The 22,929-nt window shown below is 39.7% G+C and overlaps 2 protein-coding genes, 1 long non-coding RNA gene and 1 pseudogene across 3 annotated transcripts in view; 2 read left to right on the forward strand and 2 right to left on the reverse strand.

The window, feature by feature from the left end:
• Positions 1 to 1,879, reverse strand: part of LOC126967513 (voltage-dependent calcium channel subunit alpha-2/delta-4-like) — a 32,581-nt gene extending 30,702 nt beyond the window's left edge. The window contains exon 1 of the mRNA XM_050812004.1: positions 1,545 to 1,879. Within this exon, the coding sequence (XP_050667961.1) occupies positions 1,545 to 1,786 (242 nt within the window). The 5' untranslated portion in view covers positions 1,787 to 1,879. The remainder of the gene's footprint in view (positions 1 to 1,544) is intronic.
• Positions 1,880 to 3,602: 1,723 nt separating this feature from the next.
• Positions 3,603 to 5,119, forward strand: LOC126967515 (uncharacterized). Its single transcript, XR_007730012.1, has 2 exons — positions 3,603 to 3,667; positions 4,806 to 5,119. It is a non-coding gene; the product is annotated as an uncharacterized LOC126967515 (long non-coding RNA).
• A 5,611-nt stretch (positions 5,120 to 10,730) lies between these two features.
• On the forward strand, positions 10,731 to 10,903 carry LOC126967807 (U2 spliceosomal RNA; annotated as a pseudogene).
• Positions 10,904 to 20,005: 9,102 nt separating this feature from the next.
• LOC126967486 (uncharacterized) lies at positions 20,006 to 21,640 on the reverse strand. The gene is made up of 2 exons (XM_050811974.1): positions 21,636 to 21,640; positions 20,006 to 21,492 (listed from the first exon to the last, which is right to left on the reverse strand). The coding sequence occupies exons 1-2, from the start codon at positions 21,638 to 21,640 to the stop codon at positions 20,862 to 20,864; spliced, it is 636 nt and encodes a 211-aa protein (XP_050667931.1). The 3' UTR covers positions 20,006 to 20,861.
• Positions 21,641 to 22,929: the final 1,289 nt, after the last annotated feature.

The raw sequence follows: 22,929 nt of genomic DNA on the forward strand, positions 1-22,929 counted from the left end.
AATTATGTGTTTTATTTTTGAATATTTTTTTATGTTTATGATTAAGTAGTTCTACTCGTGTGTATATTTAATGTCGCCATTGTAGCGACACGCTGTATATGCCAAACTCAGGAAAGATAGAAAAACTCTCTTTATCGTTGTTCTTCTTCGGGTATTTCAAAAATTTAATTATATCTCAGGTAGTACGTAATCAATATCAAACTAAAACTAGGGCTTAATCTGGAATTATAACCATTTCAAATAAAACAATAATGATTCTGCATTTTCGTAGTCGGTTAAACATCTATTTATTTCCTATTTCCTATAAATTTCCTAGTTCTTATAAAAACTCCTTAAAATCTTCGCTTAACATAATCTAGATAATAGATAGCGCTGCAAAAGATAAACTAATTTTACTATTAGTCGGTCGTGTTAATCCATAACGGCTTTGTGAGAACATTAAAAGAAAAAAAAACTCGCATGCAACTATTTTAAATAGAAATCAATGTAGTACAAAGTGTTCTTACAATATTATTTATCTTACACAGATAACTATAGTATTAGTTCGTATGAAATTTTGAATACCTAATTAATTAATGATTTGGATTTCACAATAATTTCATTTCTTTTTATGTGTATATGATTGCAGCTTATAATATAAATATTATTAAAAAAAAACTATTCCTAGCAGCAGATAGGATTCAGATAAATTACTTGGACTCGGCGACAATCTTATAAGATATGTATTTTGATAACATTTTATTTTAAATATCGTATAGTTACTTACTACTTGCTGACCCAGAAAACGTTGTATTGCCATGAAAAAGAATAAAAAAAAATGTGGTATAAAAAATAGATTACGAGTGATTCTCAGACCTACCAAATATAAAAAATTAGTAAATAAATTAATGGTTTTCGAAAAAATATTTCTTTTTATTTGATTTGATTGAGCCGTGTAGAATTTTATATATACAGATTATTATATTATAATATGACAAGTAATGGGGACGATAGATTTACTGTAATTTAAGACCTCAATCGTCATCCTTACTTGTTTGAGCGCAGATTCACCCTAGGCTCGTTGAATGGGTAGTTATAGTAGCGGTCTCACTGCTAGATACCAACGAGACGCACCTAGTAGCCATACTAGGTTGGTGGTTTAACCACATACCTGATTGGTCATCTGATGTCTGTGCAGAAACGGACTGGACGAGCCTAGTGCAAATAGCAATGGAACTGATAGCAATATGCAAGTATCTTTCCCTAGAGAATTGTCATGCAAGTTATCATAGAGAAACGAAACTTCATGACTACCTAGAGTCTGTCAAGAGCGAAGAAGAACAGCAGAAGAAGAAGTTTTATCAACTGTTATCTGAGTAAGGGCAAACACTTTTCCCTCTAATGACTTATTTGTGTCAGTAAAGCACCTAAGTTTTTGAAAAATTTAAAAACAACCCAATGCATGTATACCTACTGTTACGCGGACATTGTCGAGTGCCCTCTTGTATATCTTAACATTCAACTATACTCATAATTAAACGACAAAAATAGGCAAAAACACTCACTGTTCCCTACTAATCATCCGAAATTTTTTCGACGACTTTTTCAAAATAATCGGATTCACTTTCACTTTAGTAACATTCGCAATTTTCAAGGGAACGTTTTTAAGTTTGCTCCTGTTGAGTAACAAACGCATCTGATGCTCTTCCAAAGACTTCCTTATGTCCGTAATAGTATTATTTTGCGTTTTCGTCCCAAACACACCATTGAAACACAATAAGAAAAGTATAATAACTTTTATATTCATTGTTGATACTTGCAAGAAATTAAATAATTTAAATCATGGTGTTTTTTTAGGTTTTCTTGAGGATGCTACCCGTATGATGTGGATAGTCGTACTGTGCGCAGATTTCAAACAGATCACTCAAGATTGGCGCCCGACTGTCTGGCGACCGCGGGGAGTCGCCTATTTTCCTATTACGAGGCCCGGCGTTGAGAGAAACATTGTCCTACTTAAATTGTAGCGACTATTTGGTTCATTTTCTCATAAATATAACTAGATTTTTTTTTACTGCACAAATCGTAACTAGAAAAATATTGTCCTGATTACATGTCAGTTTTAGTCCGTGCATTTATAAATACCTGTTATACTGCCTGTTTCTCTTAAAAATTATGATGCGAATCTTTGTTTTCCAAATAAATGCTTCTTCCAAAATGAATGCCTCAGACCTGAGAAGAACGGGCGCAACAAACTCAGGGTTTTTTTATATAATAATATTTTGTTATTTGTAATTTATGTATAGAAAGTGAGGGATTAGATAAGTCAGTACAATAAATACGTTTATCATAAAATCGGTCAATTTCATTAATTTTTATTCAAAATAAGATTTTAAGTCACTCATTGAACGTCAAAATATACCATTACCATTCGAAAATGTGCTCAGACTTGAAAATAATGGAATTCGCAATGTAAATTATTTATTTATTTAACACCCTTAGGGCGTGCGTCCCAATCCCAAGGTCCAAGTCATTTATTTATATAACCTCTACCATATTAATGGTTTTTAATAATTCTTAAGAAAATCGTCACAAATTTCCTTTGTACATTTAATAATCTGGGATCATATTGTTGCCATAAACTTGTGTCGCTTACTACGCGATTAGTCAGGTTGGTAAGTTTTTTGTTGATCGAGGTATATGCTTTTACAAGGTAATCCCAGAAAATGTACAAAAAAAAATGTAAAGATATTCAAAAGGATCAATTGTCACGTCATTTTGGTAAAAGTAGAGTGGTTTAAAATGGTAAACTATCTTAAAAAGCACCCCACGCTCGCAATCAGAACTGCGGGTTGCTTGATGTTAACTATTATAAATATCTTATTGACAGATATTGGTAAAAGTAGAGTCGTTTTGAAACTATTTTAAAAAGCACCCCACGCTCGCAATCAGAACTGCGGGTTGCTTGATGTTAACTATTTTAAACATCTAATTGATATGTAAAACTAGAGAAAATTTGAAATAATTTTGTAAAGCACCCCACGACATCAACCACGAAAGCGTGGGATGCTTTTTAGGATAGTTTCAAAATTATTTTATTTTTATCAATATGTGAGGAGTCTTTTGAATATCGTAACACATTTCCCTTGTATTTCAAAGTATTTTGAAACTATTAAAAGTTGTTTAAAAGTTAGGAAAAGTCAACCTTAACATTTATTGTTGGATCAGTCGGGATGTGTTAAAGCGGCCAGCTCAAAAGAACCAAAAATAAGAGAGTCTCTGTGTCAGGACAAAAAATTGTGAGGCTGTGAATAAATGTATGTTATTAAAGATTAATTTTAGTAACGATTTGAGAAATTTTATAAATTAGGTAAAATATTATAAATGTATTACTTATTAATACAGATAATTAACTACACCGTAGTCTAAATACTATTTCATTTTAGATAAGAAACTTTTACTACAGATAATGGCTAAATTATGTTAATATTAATGCTATTGAGTAGATTTTGGTGTTCGGTACTTGGTGTTGAAGTATTATGAACTATAGATGATTACAATCAAATAGTTCCACTTGAATTAAAACATATTATATGATATAATTTTCTATAAAACAGTATCCCACAGCCAGGTATAATCAGAAGTACTATTAACAGTTGTAAACTAGACGAATACATCATCACAATGAAAGGTAAAATACATTTTAATTTTGCTTTATGAATATACATATATATAATAGTTGTTCAAAAATTAAAGCCAGTAAAAAGTGAAGTTTGCACCCAGTTTGTTTCTACCCAGAGATTGAACTTGGCACAGCTGGGCATATATTCAAATAGGTACTAATTTATGCGTGGCTCATAACCGCGTAGTTTTTTCAGCTTTTGACCCCTAGAGATAGCAACTGCGATAAATCACTATTAAATGATCTCTCCGAGTAATATAACAAGTGAAAATTCCTTCTCGAGATTTTTTTCTAAGATCGTGTTGCTGAGTTATAAATGCTAATAAGCTTTGCGCTGAAGTTTGGTGTCTTTTGTCTTATCAAGAAATTTATTTTAATCGCGTTTTGCCCCAATATTTTCAATAATATGGTCATAAATGGTATATATCTACAATTCTCAGCATAAGTAGATGTAGGTACTAATAATTATCACCAACCTTCTGGTTCACTCGGAAGTTGCAACGCTCACCTGTTTGCGCAGACACATTCCTATTCGCCCCTCAGATAACCTATATTTTGTTACTGCGCAACTATTCACAGCGACGTTGGATCGAACTTGAAGTTTGGCGAGAGGTACTAGTCGATTTATCAATAACTGAAGTATAATCTCTATGCGTTGTGATGGGGACAGGCTGCCATCTTAGTGACGTTATAGTGATGTCGAATTCTATCACAATAACCAATCAAAAGTACCATTTATCATCTATTCAAATTAGAAATAATCGAGATTTCCGATATTAGATTATAAGATAGAGTTGCAACTTTTTTATTGAAAATTTTATTGAAATAAATTCAAAATTCCTTTCGAAAACTCCATTTGAGTTATTAACGAAATACTTTATGTGCTAATACATACTTTCGATACATTTTTCTAGACGTCATCTCGAATCAAATGAACTCAGCTTTTTAGGTTATTAATTTTAATTTAAGAGTAAACACGTTTATATCCTTGTTGACTAGACTAATGCATGAATTAATGTAAACAGCCGCAGATCACCCTAGTTTTAAGCATGTCTGTCAGTAACAAAGCTTGAAGCACTTAAATTAATTAATTCTTTATTATTAACTAAATTACTAACAGCGCTTTTAATAACACGCACCTTTTCAGTTCTCGTGGTTTCGATATTATGCGTGGTTGTGGCAGTTACTGCGTTCTCAGTCCAAAGATGCCCCACGGACTGGGAAGAGGTTCAACTACTGCCTCATATGGACTGCAGCAAATTTTTCATCTGTGCTTTCGGGGAAGCCGTGGAATTCCCTTGTCCCAACGGCACATACTATGACACTGCTAACTCGACATGTAACTTTCGGCAAAATGTAGATTGCTCCGGAAGAATCGTTGATGCCAACTAAATTGAATATTTTTCCTTAAGAACACTGTTATAAGTACCTACCTGCAGTAATAAAATTATTTTGAGCATTTATTAATTTTTTTATTTCTTTACCTTCATATTGTCAATGTCTACATGTTATCACTGGTCTTGGGCTGAAGCTCGAAAACCCTCTACATTCGCCCCTGCTTCCACATCTGTTTATCCCTGTCATTGGTTATCTGTGAAATCGATATAATATCGAGTGACATCGCATAATTTAAGTTACATTTTTACATTTAGTTTGGGACTAAAAATAAAGTGCTTTGTATCCCGAATTATTTTTTTCATTTGGAAAGAAAACGGTATATTCTATTCTATTAGGGTAACCATATATCTTACACAATATCTTTTTAAGTGATAAGGTATGGAAAAATCTATTCCTGAATACACACAAAGTCTGAAATTTCGAAAGTATTTTTTTATACCTATTAATAAAATTAAATGCTTCGTTTGTATTTATAAATTTTTTATAAAAATTATGGTTAAAAACAAATGTTACTCCATTAAGGAAACACCTTCCTTCGTGTATCTACAATTATTTGGATGCTATTTTTAGAAGGACTGGAAAATCGCGGATCTCAGTTCCCGACATTTGCCACATTTGAAACCATAAAAATGGACTCGTAATTCAATTTTATTTTATTAAAGTTATCAAAAACTCAACAAATGTAGAGCTTGCTAGTTGGTAGATCATAAGAGACACTAATGTGGAATGGTCATTTTTAGATTTAAGTTTTCTATTTTATTGTTTTATTGCACCTTTCTAATTAGCAGTAAGTATTGTTTTCAAAAGGTTGTAAATAAAGGGATTGAGAAAAATTCCCAAATAATAGATGTTTAGTTAAGATATTTTAGAAAGCGTGGGAACGTAAGTATAGTTTTGTCTCGTGGCAAAAATGTACATTATAAGTACTGAGAGTGTAAGAACGAAGTATGACTGATGCGGGGGTGAGAACCCAGGTAGTAAGTAAGATATAATTGTATGGGACTCAAGCGGGCAGTTCCTATTTAACATCGATGTACGACAGACCTCTGTCCTTTAACTCTGTCAACTTTTTCTAATAAATATACTCACTTTAAATTAACCGCCCCGTGATTCCTTAATTATAACATCTTAATAAACATTTAGTATCCTATCCAATAAATTCCGATACTACACTAATGATTAGGCTACATTAATAAAATATCGATTAGGTCCATAGGTTGTCCAAGTGAGCTGGTTATCTTGTCATACTTATCAATCCTCCAAACTTATCATAGTTCTCAGATAGCATAGGAAAGAAGCTTCGAAATAAGCAACGATAAGAGCTTGTTTGTAAATAACGCTTTCAAGTTTCACACCCTACTTATCGATCATATAAATATTTTGGAGACACGTTGTAAGAGGGTTGACACCAGCAGATCCCTAAATTCATAGCTATTAACATAAAGCAGAAGACAGCAAGCGTCGCAAATATGTTGGTCTCAGTGAGTCATACATCTTTGTGCCGTTTGGTGTCGAGACACTTGGCCCATGGGGCCCAGAGGCGCGGAGAATGTTCAAAATACTATCTTCGCGCCTCAATAAGGCTACTGGAAACCCAAGCGCTGGCAGCTATTTCGGTCAACGGATCAGCCTTGCTATCCAACGCGGTAATGCTGCCAGTATTCTTGGTACGCTTCCACGTAATGATAGTTTTAATTTTATGTAGTCGTAGTATTGTAAATATAGTTATAAGATTTGTTTTGATTAAATAAATAATTTATTAACATAAATGTATAAAACAACATATATTCTTGCAGAAAAATACATCGATACCTACAGATATAATTTCCTACAATATCGATCGCATATGGGTGTATGTTCTACAAAACTAACTCCAGCTAAATTCAAGTAAAATAACGTCATTAATTAATTTATTAACTAAGCATTCAAAATTAATTTCGAGTAAAACGAAGTTAGCGGTCCGTTATTGCAAGTTATTCCTCAAAGTGTTCCACCAGATGTCGCACGTTTTACCCGTTCCGTTTGCAGCTGTGGCCCCCATATCGAAGCTTTTAGTCAGTCGCATTAGTTTATATGAATGCCGAGAGATGTCAGTATCACATTGTTAGAACAATGTTACGACGTGCTATTAAAATTTATTGCATAATAGTCACTATCTACAATGTCTATTATATTGGCATCAGAGAGCTCGATTGCCTTTGTGAACTAAGTCGGCAAACATCTAGCGATTCGCACCGGTGCTCGGGCCCTTATAGCGTTTCAGTCTCCAGTTGATACTGCCTACTGAAACCCTTTTTTTTGACCACGGTTGGTGTTCTGGGTCAACACGCTAAAGAAAAAAAAATCAAATCAGCATGCCGCTACCAAACCTGCTGCCAATGTTGCAGCGTCGCGCGACTCGACTGCGCCCGCATCGGCGCAAGGTTTTTCGGCGGTCGGCAAAGCCACCCTCGCTGCCGGCGCAACGAGACACCCCGACGCCGCTCAAGCGGGTCCTTCAAGGGGAGCCGGTGAAGAGACCTTCGTCACGAGTCCGCTGACACCATCGCTGGCCCCGTCCTTGGAGTCTATCCCAACCGTCATCCGACTAACTACGCCCAGGCGATGACCAACGCGTACGATTGACGCCAAACCCACCCCTGTCGTACGCACGATGACGCCTGCAACGGCGAAGCATACCGCGCAAGCGCTTCACCCACGCATGCCACGCTATCCCGCCACGCAGCTGGTTATACCCGTGGGGCGTTTCCCCTCGCCTCCTCACAGAGGAGAAGACTAGACCATGGCACGTACACCTCCGAGTATACCGAACCTGTCGCCGGGTTCTCCAATGGAGACCGCGACTAGCCCGACATACGCGGCTACCACTGCGTCCAAAAGACGCCAACAACGGGCGAAGTCACCGCTCCCGCCGCCTCCACCACTGCTACTACTGCGCCCGCTGCCAAAGTTTGGCAAAGGCGTCCGTTTCCTTCCCAAATCAGACCAGGAGTTCCGCCAAATCCAGCGCCACCTCACGCAGCTGGAAAGTGTCGCTGGAATCTCGTGGTTCTGCTACTCGCTCCCCGCGGAGAAGAGTAGGTATACGCGGCCTGCCGGTGAACACAGAGCCGGCACAAGTGGAGGCAGAGCTGCGCGAGCTCAGGTACGTCCCGGAGCACGTGCGCGCGATTCCTGCTCACCCAGGCAGACCGGGATGTCTGATGTTCGCGCAACTCCAGCGTACGCCAAATCTCATCCCGGGTATATGCGAGGTGCACGAGCTCCTCTGCATGCCCGGGGTAACCATCGAGGCATGGCGCGGCAGAAGGGGACCAGCGCAATGCCACCGATGCCAGCAGTTTCGGCTCTCTTCCCATAACTGCCACCGGCCCATTGCTTGTGTGTGGTGTGGAGAAAATCACCCGGCCCGAGAATGCCAGCGCCCTAGGGAGGACCCACCGACGTGCGCCAACTGCGGCGGCGCACACACGGCGAACAACGCCAACTGCCCGGTATTCCGCAAGGAGACGCGCGACCGCCGGGCGGGCACTACCGCAGCACCACCTCAGCTGTGCGCACGCACCCTACCACTGTCCACGCATCGGAGGCTGACGTGCCCGGCTCACTCATGGCTGCCGCCAACCAGCCACAGCGACCGGGTAAACGGTACAAGCGCGGTAAACGCGCTCAAGCGCGCCAAAGTGTTCCACCTGCCGCACCACCTACTGCACCGCACGCTGCGCCACCTATTACGCCACGCGCTGCTACATCCGCCGCACCACAGCGCAGCCACAGCGAGCACCTACAGACGTCAATCGATTCGCCACGGACCTCAGCGCAACAGTGTCCCATGCGCTTCGAGAGTCCAGACTCGACGCTGCATCTACTCGTAGACAACCCCAGCTCGCTGCCTACATACAAGCGATGATAGACGAGAAGAGGAAGCTGCGAAGGCAATGGCAAAACGTGCACATGCACCGGCCCGACCACGAAGACGCGGCTGAACGCCGTGTTCTCCCCCGGACAAGTCCAAAGGATGATTCGATGAACTAGACTGCGCAAAGCCCCAGGCCCCGATCGAGTCACCAACGAAGCCCTGCGTCACCTACCTACGCGAGCAATCGCGACGCTGACGCGGCTCTTCAACGGAATCCTCCGTACCGGGTACTTCCCATTGTCGTGGAAGCTCGGCCGAGTCATCCTGATTCCCAAGCAAGGCAAGAACATCATGTTGCCTGGGAGTTACCGTCCCATCACTCTTCTGTCCACCACCTCGAAAGTCTCCGAGAAACTACTGTGCTGCACATCACGCCCCATCTTCAACCACGCGACGAACAGTTCGGTTTCCGTGGCGAACACTCCACCACTTTCCAAGTGACGAGGGTACTGAACCACCTCGCTACCGCCTACAACAAGCGAGAGCAGTCTGTCGCAGTATTCCTCGATATGGAGAAGGCGTTCGATCGCATGTGGCACGCCGGCCTCGTGTACAAGCTGTCCACGTCTACTACTCCCCGTCGAGTAGTTAAGACTGTAGCCATCTTTTTGGAAGACAGACCTTTTCAAGTGGCGGTTGAAGACGCTCTGTCCACGGAGCGCATCATCCGAGCAGGTGTGCCTCAGGGAAGCTGCCTGTCGCCCGTGTGCTACAGCAGCTACACGGACGACATCCCAGTCGCCGACGGCGCCATTTTAGCGCTGTATGCCGACGACGCGGCGTTGATTACCACCTCGCTAAATGCCCTGTATGCAGCGAGCACTGGACGCGCTTCCCACCTCGCTGAAGGACTGGAGACTCAAGGTCAACGTGGCGAAGACTCAGGTGATTTCCATCGGGCGGGCGCGCTTATTGCCGCCCCCGGTGTCACTCATGGGCGAGACCGTCGAATGGTCCCCGAAGGCTAAATACCTTGGTGTGACCATTGACAGGACCCTCTCGAAGCGGCCCCATGTGAAGAACGTGGTTGCCAAGACGCGCGCCGCACGGAACCTTCTCCGCCCCGTGCTGGCGTCTCACCTGCCTCTCCGTACGAAGCTGTGCGTATACAAAGCGTACGTTCGCACGCGACTCACATATGCGGCCCCCGCATGGTTCGCACTGACAAGCGAGACGCACGCAAGAAGACGGTCGCAAGTCGCTGCAAGCGCAGCAGTCGCTGGCGCTTCTCACCATCTCTGGAGCACCACGCTTCGTACGGAATCAGGTCATCTCCAGAGACCTGCGCATGGAGAGCCTGGACGACTTCGTTCGTCGCCTGAGCACCTCTATGTTCGCGCGCGCCGATGGTGCGCGATCCCAGCATTTGCCTGGCATCGCGCATACCATCGACAACCGCCGGATATAAGAGGACTACCAAGTGACCCAGTCTCCTAGGACACGACTGCTTCCTCGCCGCTGGCTGATGGGCGCTTACCGGTACACTACCGGCGGGCTCGACCTCGCTGAGCGGCGGGCGCAAGCCAACCATGGACCTACCACCCTGCCGCAGTCCACAGATTGCTCGCGATACTACGCAGGCTCGATCGCACTGCAGCAGGACACCACCGACATTACACCATGGACCAACCGGTCCCACCCAGTGCCCCGCCTGTAATCGCAGGCGGCGACTTTATCACTGAAAGGGGCCATCGCCCCGAACAGTTACCCCGATGCCCGTGAGAACCTACGCGGAAGACCCAGGTCGATATCGGCATCGCTTCTCGGCCTTTTGGCTAAGATCAAAGTGTAGTTTCTGTTCTTTCCAGCTTAATATCTGAAAGTATATTAAACTGATTTTTGGAAAATGACGGGGTGTTAGGGGCTCGCTCCACTCCTGTCACGGGTCGGCCCGGCATTGCAGTGCCGCCGGGATTGGCCCACATTTAGCAAGAAAATTATGTAACTTAATCTTAGCGGAAATTACCTTGTGTAATATGTATTAGTAATATTATATCAAATGGAGCTACGTCAGTTATAACATTACATACCAAGTAATAAGCAATAGCAAATTGCAAAGCATATACCAGATTGAGATACCTGCCTTTAAAAAATATTATCAATAAACTGTATACGGTTTATCTTATTTTTTATAAAAAAAAGGGCGCATCTCGAGATGCTCGGGATCTCTACAAATTAAAACCATTTTAAGTTGAAAATGTTTTAATTGATTTTTTTCTGACAGAAGTATCGCGTTACGTTATCCCATAAAAAACTGTATCTTATACGAAATAACGTAACACAAGGCTGGCTTTTAATGTAAATTTTTATTTCATATTTTCTTTTTATATTATAAATATACAAAAAATTGTGGTAGAAATGCTATTTAGCTATTATCTCTAAATAGGACTTCCATATTTTAGTATGTAGTTACGGGATTTGAGAATGTGTGAATATGTATGTGAAAACGTGTGTGAAACTATGTGTGAAAACGTAACAAAAAACAGACACAGCAGAACGTCACAATAGTAAGTAAGTATTGTCTAGTGTATTCTGTACGTCACTACTGACTACCTATTCAATTTGAAAGCAGTAACTTACCGCCATTAAGCCGGTGTTTGGTGTTATCGATGTTAAAAAGTTTTTGGGGAAAAAAGTAAGCATTTTTAATATGATTTGAAGTCTGATAGTTTTAAACGTTTTATAATAAATCAAATCAAAATCAATTTATTCATGTAGGTCACGGAAATGACACTTATGAATGTCAAAAAAAAAAAATTTTTCTTATTGAATCTACCGATACTTCGTAAAGAGCTTGAGCTAATGAGAAGAAGTAGCAAGAAACTCATTGCCACTCTTTTATATCAAGATTTACATTTACATCGATTTACAAATCATTTCAATTACAATATAATATGCAAAATGTAAAATGATGCAACAAACACACTCAAACGTCAAATAGTCAATGCCTTACACGAGTAAGTCAAAAAAGTAAATGTAAATTAATACAAAAGTAATTGAGTACAGTAGCTGCATCATCCAAATACACCATAAATAAATAAAGGTATTCTGTGAGCATTTTATAAGCGATTATAAATAAATAAATATGTCTATATCCATACACACATATATATATATATATATATACACAATAACTTTTAAGAATCTGAATCCGAGTCTCCAGCAGCAGGATCATCCTGCCACCACAAGCAGCGCCCGTTCACGAGCATGACGCATGAGCCAGCCATCGCCTCCCTCAACCATATTTTAGGGAAGAGGACGACCCGTCCCATGTCGCCGCCACAAGCAGTGACATTTAAGCGAGCATGACGGAACCTGTTACGAGAACTCAGCAAACAACAATAAAATAATCCTAATCTACATATCATGCAATACTCACCAAATACCTCTACTTACAATTGGACAATTCTGCTTAAAGTTGTAATTAATATAATATTTTTACTAACTGTAATCAAAAGCTCAATCCTTTAGGGTAATCAAATCAAAATCACATTATTCAGGCAGGTCAAGGAAATGACTTTTCTTTTTATATCCACCTTTGAGGGTTGAGCTTTAATAAGAAGAAGTGGCAAGAAACTCTTTGTGACAATCACTCACAAATTATTTCAGTTACAATATATGTATATAAAAATGTAAATTAATACGTAAAAACAAGAGCTATTGAGTACATTCACGGCCGACTACTACTGTATCAACAATAATACCAGGCCATGGTACAGTAGATGCATCAATCCACACACACCGTAAATAAATAAAGGTATTTAGCGACCATTTTATTAGCAATTATAAAAAATATAATTTTTAATTTTAAAACCATGAGATAGAGTTTCTTGCTACAGGATCATCCTGCCACTGCAAGTAGCGACCGTTCACGAACATGACGCATGGGCCAGCCATCGCCTCCATCGACCATATTTTAGGGAAGGGAACGACCCGTCCCACGTCGCCACCACAAGCAGTGACATTTAAGCGAGCATGATGAAAACTGTCATAAGAACTCAACCAAATAACAAAAAACAATAATGTTCATCTAAAATATATTCAACAACACTCACTAAACACGTCTTTATAATTTGAACATTTTGCCTATAGTATAAATTATTCATTTTTCAAAAATTATTCATTATTATAAATACTATTATATTTAAGTAAGGGTCATTAAAGCTCAAATCTTTTAGAGCAATTCATACCCATGCTTTCTTATCATCTAAATAGTCCTTTAAATTGGAATACGATTTTTCCATAAGTTTATGTTTAATATAGGCTTTGAACTTGTTGAGGGACATTTCCATTATGTTCTCAGAAAGCTTATTATAAAATCTAACGCAATTACCGATGAATGACTTGTCGAGTTTACTAAGCCTAGAAGTGGGCATTAACAGTTTATTTTTGTTTCTAGTATTAATATTATGTTTTTCATATACCTTTTGAAATTTATTGCCATTTTTATGAACATACACTAAATTTTCATATATATATTGGTTAGAAACAGTCATAATTTTAAAATCTTTAAATTTAGATCCAAGCGACTCTCTTGGTCCCATACCATAAATTGCCCGAACAACTCTTTTCTGCAGCACGAAAATAGAATGAATATCAGCAGCATTACCCCATAATGATATACCTTATGACATAATGCTGTGAAAGTAACTAAAATAAACCAATCTTGCAGTTTCAATGTCTGTTAAGGAACGAATGTTTTTTACTGCGAATGCAGCAGAACTTATAGTCTACTTGATAAATTTTCTATATGAGGGCCCCATTGGAGTTTGGCATCTAGCGTTATTCCAAGAAAAACAGCGGTATCAACTATATCTAATTTCTCGTTTTTAAGCTGTATACCGATTGACACTTGCTTAACATTAGGTAAAGTAAATTTAATGCATTTCGTTTTATTACCATTAAGTAACAAGTTATTAGCTTCAAACCAATGTACAACTTTAGTTAAAGCATTGTTAACAACATCAAAATTTGGTAAGCAACGGTGTATTTTAAACAGGAGTGATGTATCATCAGCAAACATCACAATTTGATATTAATCCTTTAGTCACTGGACTTTTATATGCCATTGGTTATTTTCTTTGACTAGTATTTAAAATATCATGAAGTTACGAGATAAGTAACCCCAAATTATTTGAAATCCACCGTTATGTTGAAGTTGGAGTAACTAGTATTGTACCTCGGTCACTGTCAATCAATTGTACCTTGGTTAGTGGCCAAGGTACATTTAGATGTTGTACTTTGGCCAGGAGAATATTTTCTTAAATTATTTCTTTTCATTCACGTAATATAATATTACTAAGTATGGCAATTTTAGCAGTTTAAGTAATATATAGCTTCCTTTACAAAGAATAGGATTGGAGAGGATAATAAAAAAAGGGTTTACAGCGTACTCGTAGCAGGGTGTGAAGATCCCATAGTTATTGTTTAAGCATCTGTTATTGTAAAATTTCTCTTAAATGTGTTTTGTAAATTGTGTTTCTTAGAAAATAAATTGCACAAGTGTTTGAGGCGTGGGAAACGGTTGGGGAACGGTGGACGGTGGCAGGGATAGAAATGAGTAAGTATATATTAGCTTTGTATTGAGAACATAGACACACTTCAGAGACATACGTTTGAGACATGTATCTAAGTCGCTTCTACCATCCGTTTAAGAGTAAACTCCTCCATGAGACAGGAAGAATGAAAGTTATTTATATAACGAGTTCCTGTATAGTATAGTATAGTCCGTCTCTCAATAGAACACTATATATACAGCTAACAAGCTGTCAACAGTGTCGATAGTATAGATTACGTTACTGCCGCCACATAGTTCCACTACCGGTCTCTTGGCCTCACTTGTTTCATACAGTTTTAGTTTTGTTTAATTCGATTACCACGCGACATACTCATTCTTTGCCGATTATAGTGGCCGGTCCGTTTAATTTTTTGTTAAATATGTCATTTAATAGATTAATATGTTTTTGGTTAAGAATAGTAATATTGTCCATAAAGTACCTCCAATTCCTCAAAGTGTCCTAGGTACATAGGATATGTTGTATTTGGCCAAGATATATCCCTTTTTCGTTTCAGTTATTAAAACACATGTAAGTATGAAATATAGCTTTTTGATATTTTGGTGGTGAATACTCAAATAATTGACCTTTCAAAATATGCAAATATGGTTTGGGTATAGTTCGTCATATAAAAATAACAAATGGATATCTAAAATACTGTCTTAGGTACAACAGATTTCCCTACTTACTGTTTCATGTTTAGTTATCAATAATCGGTATTAATGCTTAAAATCAATAAATAGCTCTGGATTTAAGATTGGGGACTTGTATACCAAATTTCATTTATTTAAATTGAAAAGTGATTAGAATCAACAGAAAATAAAAAAAAAACTCCAGTAAGTACAGTGTAATAATAATAATCGGCGGCGCAATGGGTGGAACCATCGTCTTTGACCACGGTACTTCCGCTTCAATACTCGCCCGCCAAATAGTTTATGACTTTTCGATTTTGCAATCCATGTCCTCATCTTACAATCCAGAATAGAATGGTATAACAATCACTGAGTATCATATGGGCTTCATTATGTACAAAAATATTAAGGTTTAAACAGTGGCCGTTGATTATGCTATAGTAGTAATTTAAAAGAGATATTTAAAATACGATTCAAGAAGAAAGGTAAATAACCTAGTAAATGTTGGTTTTCAACACATTGCTGTTATATTATCTGCAACGCATTACATTTTAATATACGAACACTATTAATTCAGCCTGAACGTTATTCAATTTTGATTTCCTCCGAATTTTTTATACCTATTTGGACCTGGCCTGTGATTACTACGGTCAAAGAATATGTAGTGATAGTACAAACTACGGTGTAATTTCAAATTATTATACGTGGGTAACACTGGAAATGTTTAGAACTGGCCAGTTTGCAGTTAAGCGTCAGGAAGCTTTGTACCAGATGCATTCCCCATACTTTAACCGACGACCAGAAACACCTTCGTATGGACTGGTGTCGCCAAATGTTAGATAAGTTCAACGGCGGTGACTCAAATGCTGTATTTGACATCGTCACAGGTGATGAAAGCTGGATATATTACTACGAACCCGAAACCAAAAGACAATCAGCTCAGTGGGTGTTTCCTTTTGAGGATCGGCCAACTAAGGCAAAGAAAGGAAGAAGTCAAGGAATAAAGATGATTGCGTCATTCTTTGCACGGAAAGGTCATTTCGCGACAGTTGTGCTAGAAGATGGAAGGACAGTTATTGCAGACTGGTATGTCAATCGCTGTTTGCCTGTTGTCTCGGAAAAAATTCGACAGCAGCTCCCTCGAAGCAGGATCCTCCTTCACCACGACAATGCTTCAGTGCACTCCGTCATTTTGAGACAAGATTTTAATTCTCATTAGTCCAGTAATTTGACTAGCTACGGTGCACTACACAAATAAAATTTGATTAAGGATGCGGGACTTGAACCCACGACTTCTGGCGTTCCGTGCCAGTGCTCTAACCAACTGAGCTAACCGTTCGAGTGACGTATCGTCATAAAATCTCCTAAGCTTTGTTCAACTCTCAGGTTTCAGGTTCAGGTTCAACTCCTTTTAATTAATGATGATGTCATTGAGCTGTCACGCAGAACATACTACTGATCCATATTTTAATTCTGTTTCAGATTATTTTCGCTGCAAATCAGCGCTTGCTGTCCCATCCCAGTCTCAGAAAGTGGTGCTGCATCGGTACAAGTGTTGGTGTGTCGGTGTGGCTACCCATCACAATGTTTTAGGATAGTATATTTCCTAAGTATTTTTGTCCTGTTAATATAGTTGCTAAGGTATTTATTGTTTTCAGATTTGTCTTCTGCACATAGCAACGCGCAGTTCGTGTCATTCGAGGACCAATAGCTGAGCTTGTGTGTGAAGTGACTGTTAAATGGACCAATAGTGAATTAATGAGTGATAATAATCTAAACATAAACAATGTTTGTAGCCAAGCCAGTGATCTTGTGAAATGTGACCTATGCTCTCCTACACGTTATTTTAGAGGTGCAAGAGGCTTAAAAATTCACACCGGTAAAAAGCACAGTTCCGCGTTAGTTTCGGATATACATCATAGCACCTTGCCCTCGACAAATAACGCATATCATGTTACAACAAATTTTTCGGAATTATTAGGAAAATTAAAGAATTCGGTTCCAGTAGTAAAGCGAATTCCAAAAGGGGCTCGCATTACTGTTGCAACTGCACTCTCCAAAGTCATTCGATCTACAGTCAACCAAAATTCAAAAGATAGTTGGGAGCATTTATTCATGTTCGCATATTCAACTTTACATGCAAAAAAAGATGACCACAGTTCACTCACACAGAAAATAAAATCAAATTGTTCTGACCCAAATATCTTTGGCAATATTTTAAATAGTAACCAAAATTCCAAATTCAACATTTTTCGAAAAGTAGAACAGAAAGTTAATGACGGTGACGTGAAAGGTGCTGCATCTATACTTTTTTCAAATGATATCCTGGCACCCGACTCAAATGAAACACTTTTGGCTTTACAAAGTAAACACCCATCACCAGATGCTAATTGTGTTATTCCGGAACCATCTTTTTCCGATAATCATCTACGGGCTAATGATGGTGATGTACTAAAAGCAATAATGTCCTTTAAGACTGGTTCTGCCGGCGGCCCCGATGGACTGACACCCCAGCATCTGAAAGATCTGGTATGTCCTTCCACAGGGGATGCGGGTAGAGCGTTGCTTGAGGACATTGTTCTCTTAGTAAATCTCATGCTTTCTGGAAAAGTTAATACCGAAATTACCGAAATTTTATATGGTGCGAATATATGTGCTCTTAAGAAAAAAGATGGTGGTATTCGTCCTATAGCCGTGGGCTGCACATTTCGACGCCTTGTTTCTAAAATTTGTTGTAAACATATTTCTCCTTTCCTATCAACTAAATTCATTCCAACTCAGTTGGGTTTCGGCTGCAAAAGTGGTTGCGAAGCTGCAGTCCACGCTGCGCGAACTTTTTTGGAGAGGAACTCTGGTGATGTCTTTTTAAAATTAGATGTGAAAAATGCTTTTAACTCTGTTGATAGGGGAGCTCTGCTGAGAGAAGTTAAAAATTCAATTCCTTCAATATATCATTATATTTGGCAATGTTATAGTAAACCATCCAAATTATTATTCAAAAATCATAATATTTGGTCTTCTGTTGGCTGTCAGCAAGGCGACCCTCTTGGTCCAGCAATATTTAGCCTTGCCATTCATTCCGCCATAACAAAACTAAAATCAAAATTTAATGTTTGGTACTTGGATGATGGTACTTTGAGTGGTGAAGTGGACTTTGTTTTAGATGATTTGAAAGTTGTAATAGAAAGTTTTAGCTCAATCGGCCTTGAGTTAAATTTTTCAAAATGCGAGCTTTTTATCGGCGAAAATTTCCAAATTTCAGACCGGGTTGATATTACCAATAAATTTAATGTTCTGGCCCTCAATATTAAAGTTTTGGATAAGAATTCACTTGACCTTCTTGGAGCTCCATTATTTCCTGTTTCAATTCCAACGATCTTAAACGATCACATTAAAAAATTTAATAATGTTTCGGACAGATTATTAAAAATTAATTCTCATATGGCCTTAACTATTATTCGGTCTTGTTTATTTGTTCCAAAATTTACGTACCTCTTAAGGTCTAGCCCGTTATGGAAATTTCCAAATTTGCTTGATGTGATTGATATTTCACTTAAAAATATTTTAGACAACCGTCTTGAATTGCGCGTTTACAGATCGTGCATGGTCTCAAGCCTCTTTACCGATACGGTTTGGTGGTTTGGGTACTCGCAAAGTTTCGGGCGTTGCCTTACCAGCATTTCTATCTTAAGTTCATAGTGCGCAGCCTTTGGTTACTAGAATTGTAAATCATGTACCAGGTAACTCAGAGATTGTGTATTTGAACGAAGCTAACAATGCTTGGCTAAATATTGCAAACATTCAAAATTTTCCAGACGATTTAAAGTGTCAAAAAGCATGGGACGCACTTCTTTGTAAGTCAGCCTTTGATGATCTATTGATCTCATCTACTGACATAACAGAGCGTGCTCGTCTTTTGGCCGTGACACAAAATGAGTCGGGCTTTTGGTTACAAGCCTTGCCTTCTGCGCCGATTGGAACGCTACTTGACAATATGACATTGTCAGTATGCGTATCACTCCGGCTAGGTATAAAACTGAATGAACCACATCAATGTAGATGTGGCGTTCAGGTAGATGCTCTTGGACGCCACGGGTTATCCTGCCTAAAATCGGCAGGCCGTATCAGTCGTCACGCCAGCATTAATGAAGTCATCCGCAGGGCATTTGCCGCTCTTAATATACCAGCTGTTTTAGAGCCAAATGGTATTACCCGCCGCGATGGCAAGCGTCCTGATGGAATGACGCTGGTGGCTTGGGCACGGGGAAGGGCGCTGGTGTGGGACGCTACTTGCGTCGACACTCTGGCTCCTTCTCATGTCCATGTTACGTCAGTTGGTGCTGGTGCTGCTGCTTCGACTGCCGAAGACAGCAAGTTTCGCAAATATGTTGGTCTCAGTGAGTCATACATCTTTGTGCCGTTTGGTGTCGAGACACTTGGCCCGTGGGGCCCAGAGGCGCGGAGAATGTTCAAAATACTATCTTCGCGCCTCAATAAGGCTACTGGAAACCCAAGCGCTGGCAGCTATTTCGGTCAACGGATCACCCTTGCTATCCAACGGGGTAATGCTGCCAGTATTCTTGGTACGCTTCCACGTAATGATAGTTTTAATTTTATGTAGTCGTAGTATTGTAAATATAGTTATAAGATTTGTTTTGATTAAATATTTATGTATGTTTTTAATTAATTACATTGATAATTTTATTATACATATTCATTCATTCAGCATTATTGTCAAACATTATAGCTAAGGCAGTTTGATCATATTTAATGAGATTACAAAGGTTATACATATTACACTTATTTATTAGCTTATAATTAGATATTTAAACAGAAACAACACAGGTAATATTTAAGTTTATTTTCAGTTTCAATAAAATCTCGATCATAATATATATTTTGACAAATTAACTAAAATGAGTCTAAAAAAAATAATTTAAAAAATCAGTCTAAAATAAAAAAATACTAGCCATGCTAAACACGATTAAAAAAAAACTATCACTATTTAATCACTTAAGATACATTCTTAAGATTCGCTGATTCGACATTAAATTTTAGAATAAATTACCAAAAAGTGTATCTGAATTATCAATAAATAAATTAAATCTTTTATTAAACGCAGACTTATGTCGAAGGCTTATTACAGTATCGAAGATAACGTAAACGATATTACAATATGGAATTGAATAGTATTATAGTTGTTTTTTTTTAAACGCAGACTTATGTCGAAGGCTTATTACAGTATTGAAGATAACGTAAACGATATTACAATATGGAATTGAATAGTATTATAGTTGTTTTTTTTTAAACGCAGACTTATGTCGAAGGCTTATTACAGTATTGAAGATTACGTAAACGATATTACAATATGGAATTGAATAGAATTATAGTTGTTTTTTTATGGATTTTATGGTTCAACCTTGTATTGTTTCACTGGTTTGCATTATTTTAAAAATATATACCTATATGTTTCAACTTTTGTGTAATTAATATGTATGTATCTGAATTGTATTTTTTGTGATCGACGTTGACGAGAAATCTTTTGATTTTATGTCAAAAAAATATTTTGACTTTGACATTCTTAAGAATTAATAATTTAACCATTTATTATAATCATTGGACCACTTATATAACTGATTACAAAATTCTTAAGCTATAAAAAAAATTCTTAAGCTATAAAAAATACTCTCTGTAGTTCCCTATCCAATAATTCTATCCCCACAGTCTACATTTTCAGGGAAATCACAATACTCTTTATGGGGGTTGTATAGAAGATTGCCGTAGCATTCAAAAGCGACGGGGACTCCGTGAGCACACTTGTAGAATTGGTTGCAGTTCTCGTGGGCAATCAGTACACCATCAGAACCGTTTTTGCCACAAATCGTTGGTGCCTCGCCAGGGGTGCAGTTGCACTCTCCGTTGCCGGCACCACCATCGCCTTCACCGCCATTGTCATCACCTCCTCCGTTGTCACCACCAGAACCGCCTCCTCCATTATCATTTTCGCATTCGGGTATGACTCTGGTGCCACAGTCTACATTTTCAGGGAAGTCGCAGTACTTCTTATACGGGTTGTACATGAGGTTGCCGTAGCATTCTAAAGCGACAGGGACTCCGTGAGCACACTTGTAGAATTGGTTGCAGTTCTCGTGAGCAATCAATACTCCATCAGAACCGTTTTTCCCACAGATCGATGGTGCCTCGCCAGGGGTGCAGTTGCACTCTCCGTTGCCGGCACCACCACCGCCTTCACCACCATTGTCATCACCGCCTCCGTTGTCACCACCAGAACCGCCTCCTCCATTATCATTTTCGCATTCGGGTTTGACTCTGGTGCCACAGTCTACGTTTTCAGGGAAGTCACAATACTCTTTATGGGGGTTGTATAGAAGATTGCCGTAGCATTCAAAAGCGACGGGGACTCCGTGAGCACACTTGTAGAATTGGTTGCAGTTCTCGTGGGCAATTAATACACCATCAGAACCGTTCTTCCCACAGATCGATGGTGCCTCGCCAGGGGTGCAGTTGCACTCTCCGTTGCTGGCACCCCCACCGCCTTCACCACCATTGTCATCACCGCCTCCGTTGTCACCACCAGAATCGCCTCCTCCATTATCATTTTCACATTCGGGTTTGACTCTGGTGCCACAGTCTACATTTTCAGGGAAGTCGCAGTACTCCTTGTACGGGTTGTACATGAGGTTGCCGTAGCATTCTAAAGCGACAGGGACTCCGTGAGCACACTTGTAGAATTGGTTGCAGTTCTCGTGAGCAATCAATACTCCATCAGAACCGTTCTTCCCACAGATCGATGGTGCCTCGCCAGGGGTGCAGTTGCACTCTCCGTTGCCGGCACCACCACCGCCTTCACCACCATTGTCATCACCGCCTCCGTTGTCACCACCAGAACCGCCTCCTCCATTATCATTTTCGCATTCGGGTATGACTCTGGTGCCACAGTCTACATTTTCAGGGAAGTCACAATACTCTTTATGGGGGTTGTATAGAAGATTGCCGTAGCATTCAAAAGCGACGGGGACTCCGTGAGCACACTTGTAGAATTGGTTGCAGTTCTCGTGGGCAATCAGTACACCATCAGAACCGTTTTTCCCACAAATCGTTGGTGCCTCGCCAGGGGTGCAGTTGCACTCTCCGTTGCCGGAACCACTACCGCCTTCACCGCCATTGTCATCACCTCCTCCGTTGTCACCACCAGAACCGCCTCCTCCATTATCATTTTCGCATTCGGGTATGACTCTAGTGCCACAGTCTACATTTTCAGGGAAGTCGCAGTACTCCTTGTACGGGTTGTACATGAGGTTGCCGTAGCATTCTAAAGCGACAGGGACTCCGTGAGCACACTTGTAGAATTGGTTGCAGTTCTCGTGGGCAATCAATACTCCATCAGAACCGTTCTTCCCACAGATCGATGGTGCCTCGCCAGGGGTGCAGTTGCACTCTCCGTTGCCGGCACCACCACCGCCTTCACCACCATTGTCATCACCGCCTCCGTTGTCACCACCAGAACCGCCTCCTCCATTATCATTTTCGCATTCGGGTTTGACTCTGGTGCCACAGTCTACATTTTCAGGGAAGTCACAATACTCTTTATGGGGGTTGTATAGAAGATTTCCGTAGCATTCAAAAGCGACGGGAACTCCGTGAGCACACTTGTAGAATTGGTTGCAGTTCTCGTGGGCAATTAATACACCATCAGAACCGTTCTTCCCACAGATCGATGGTGCCTCGCCAGGGGTGCAGTTGCAC

This window comes from Leptidea sinapis, chromosome 13, assembly GCF_905404315.1.
Source record: "Leptidea sinapis chromosome 13, ilLepSina1.1, whole genome shotgun sequence".
In the NCBI taxonomy this organism is placed as follows: Eukaryota; Metazoa; Arthropoda; class Insecta; order Lepidoptera; family Pieridae; genus Leptidea; species Leptidea sinapis.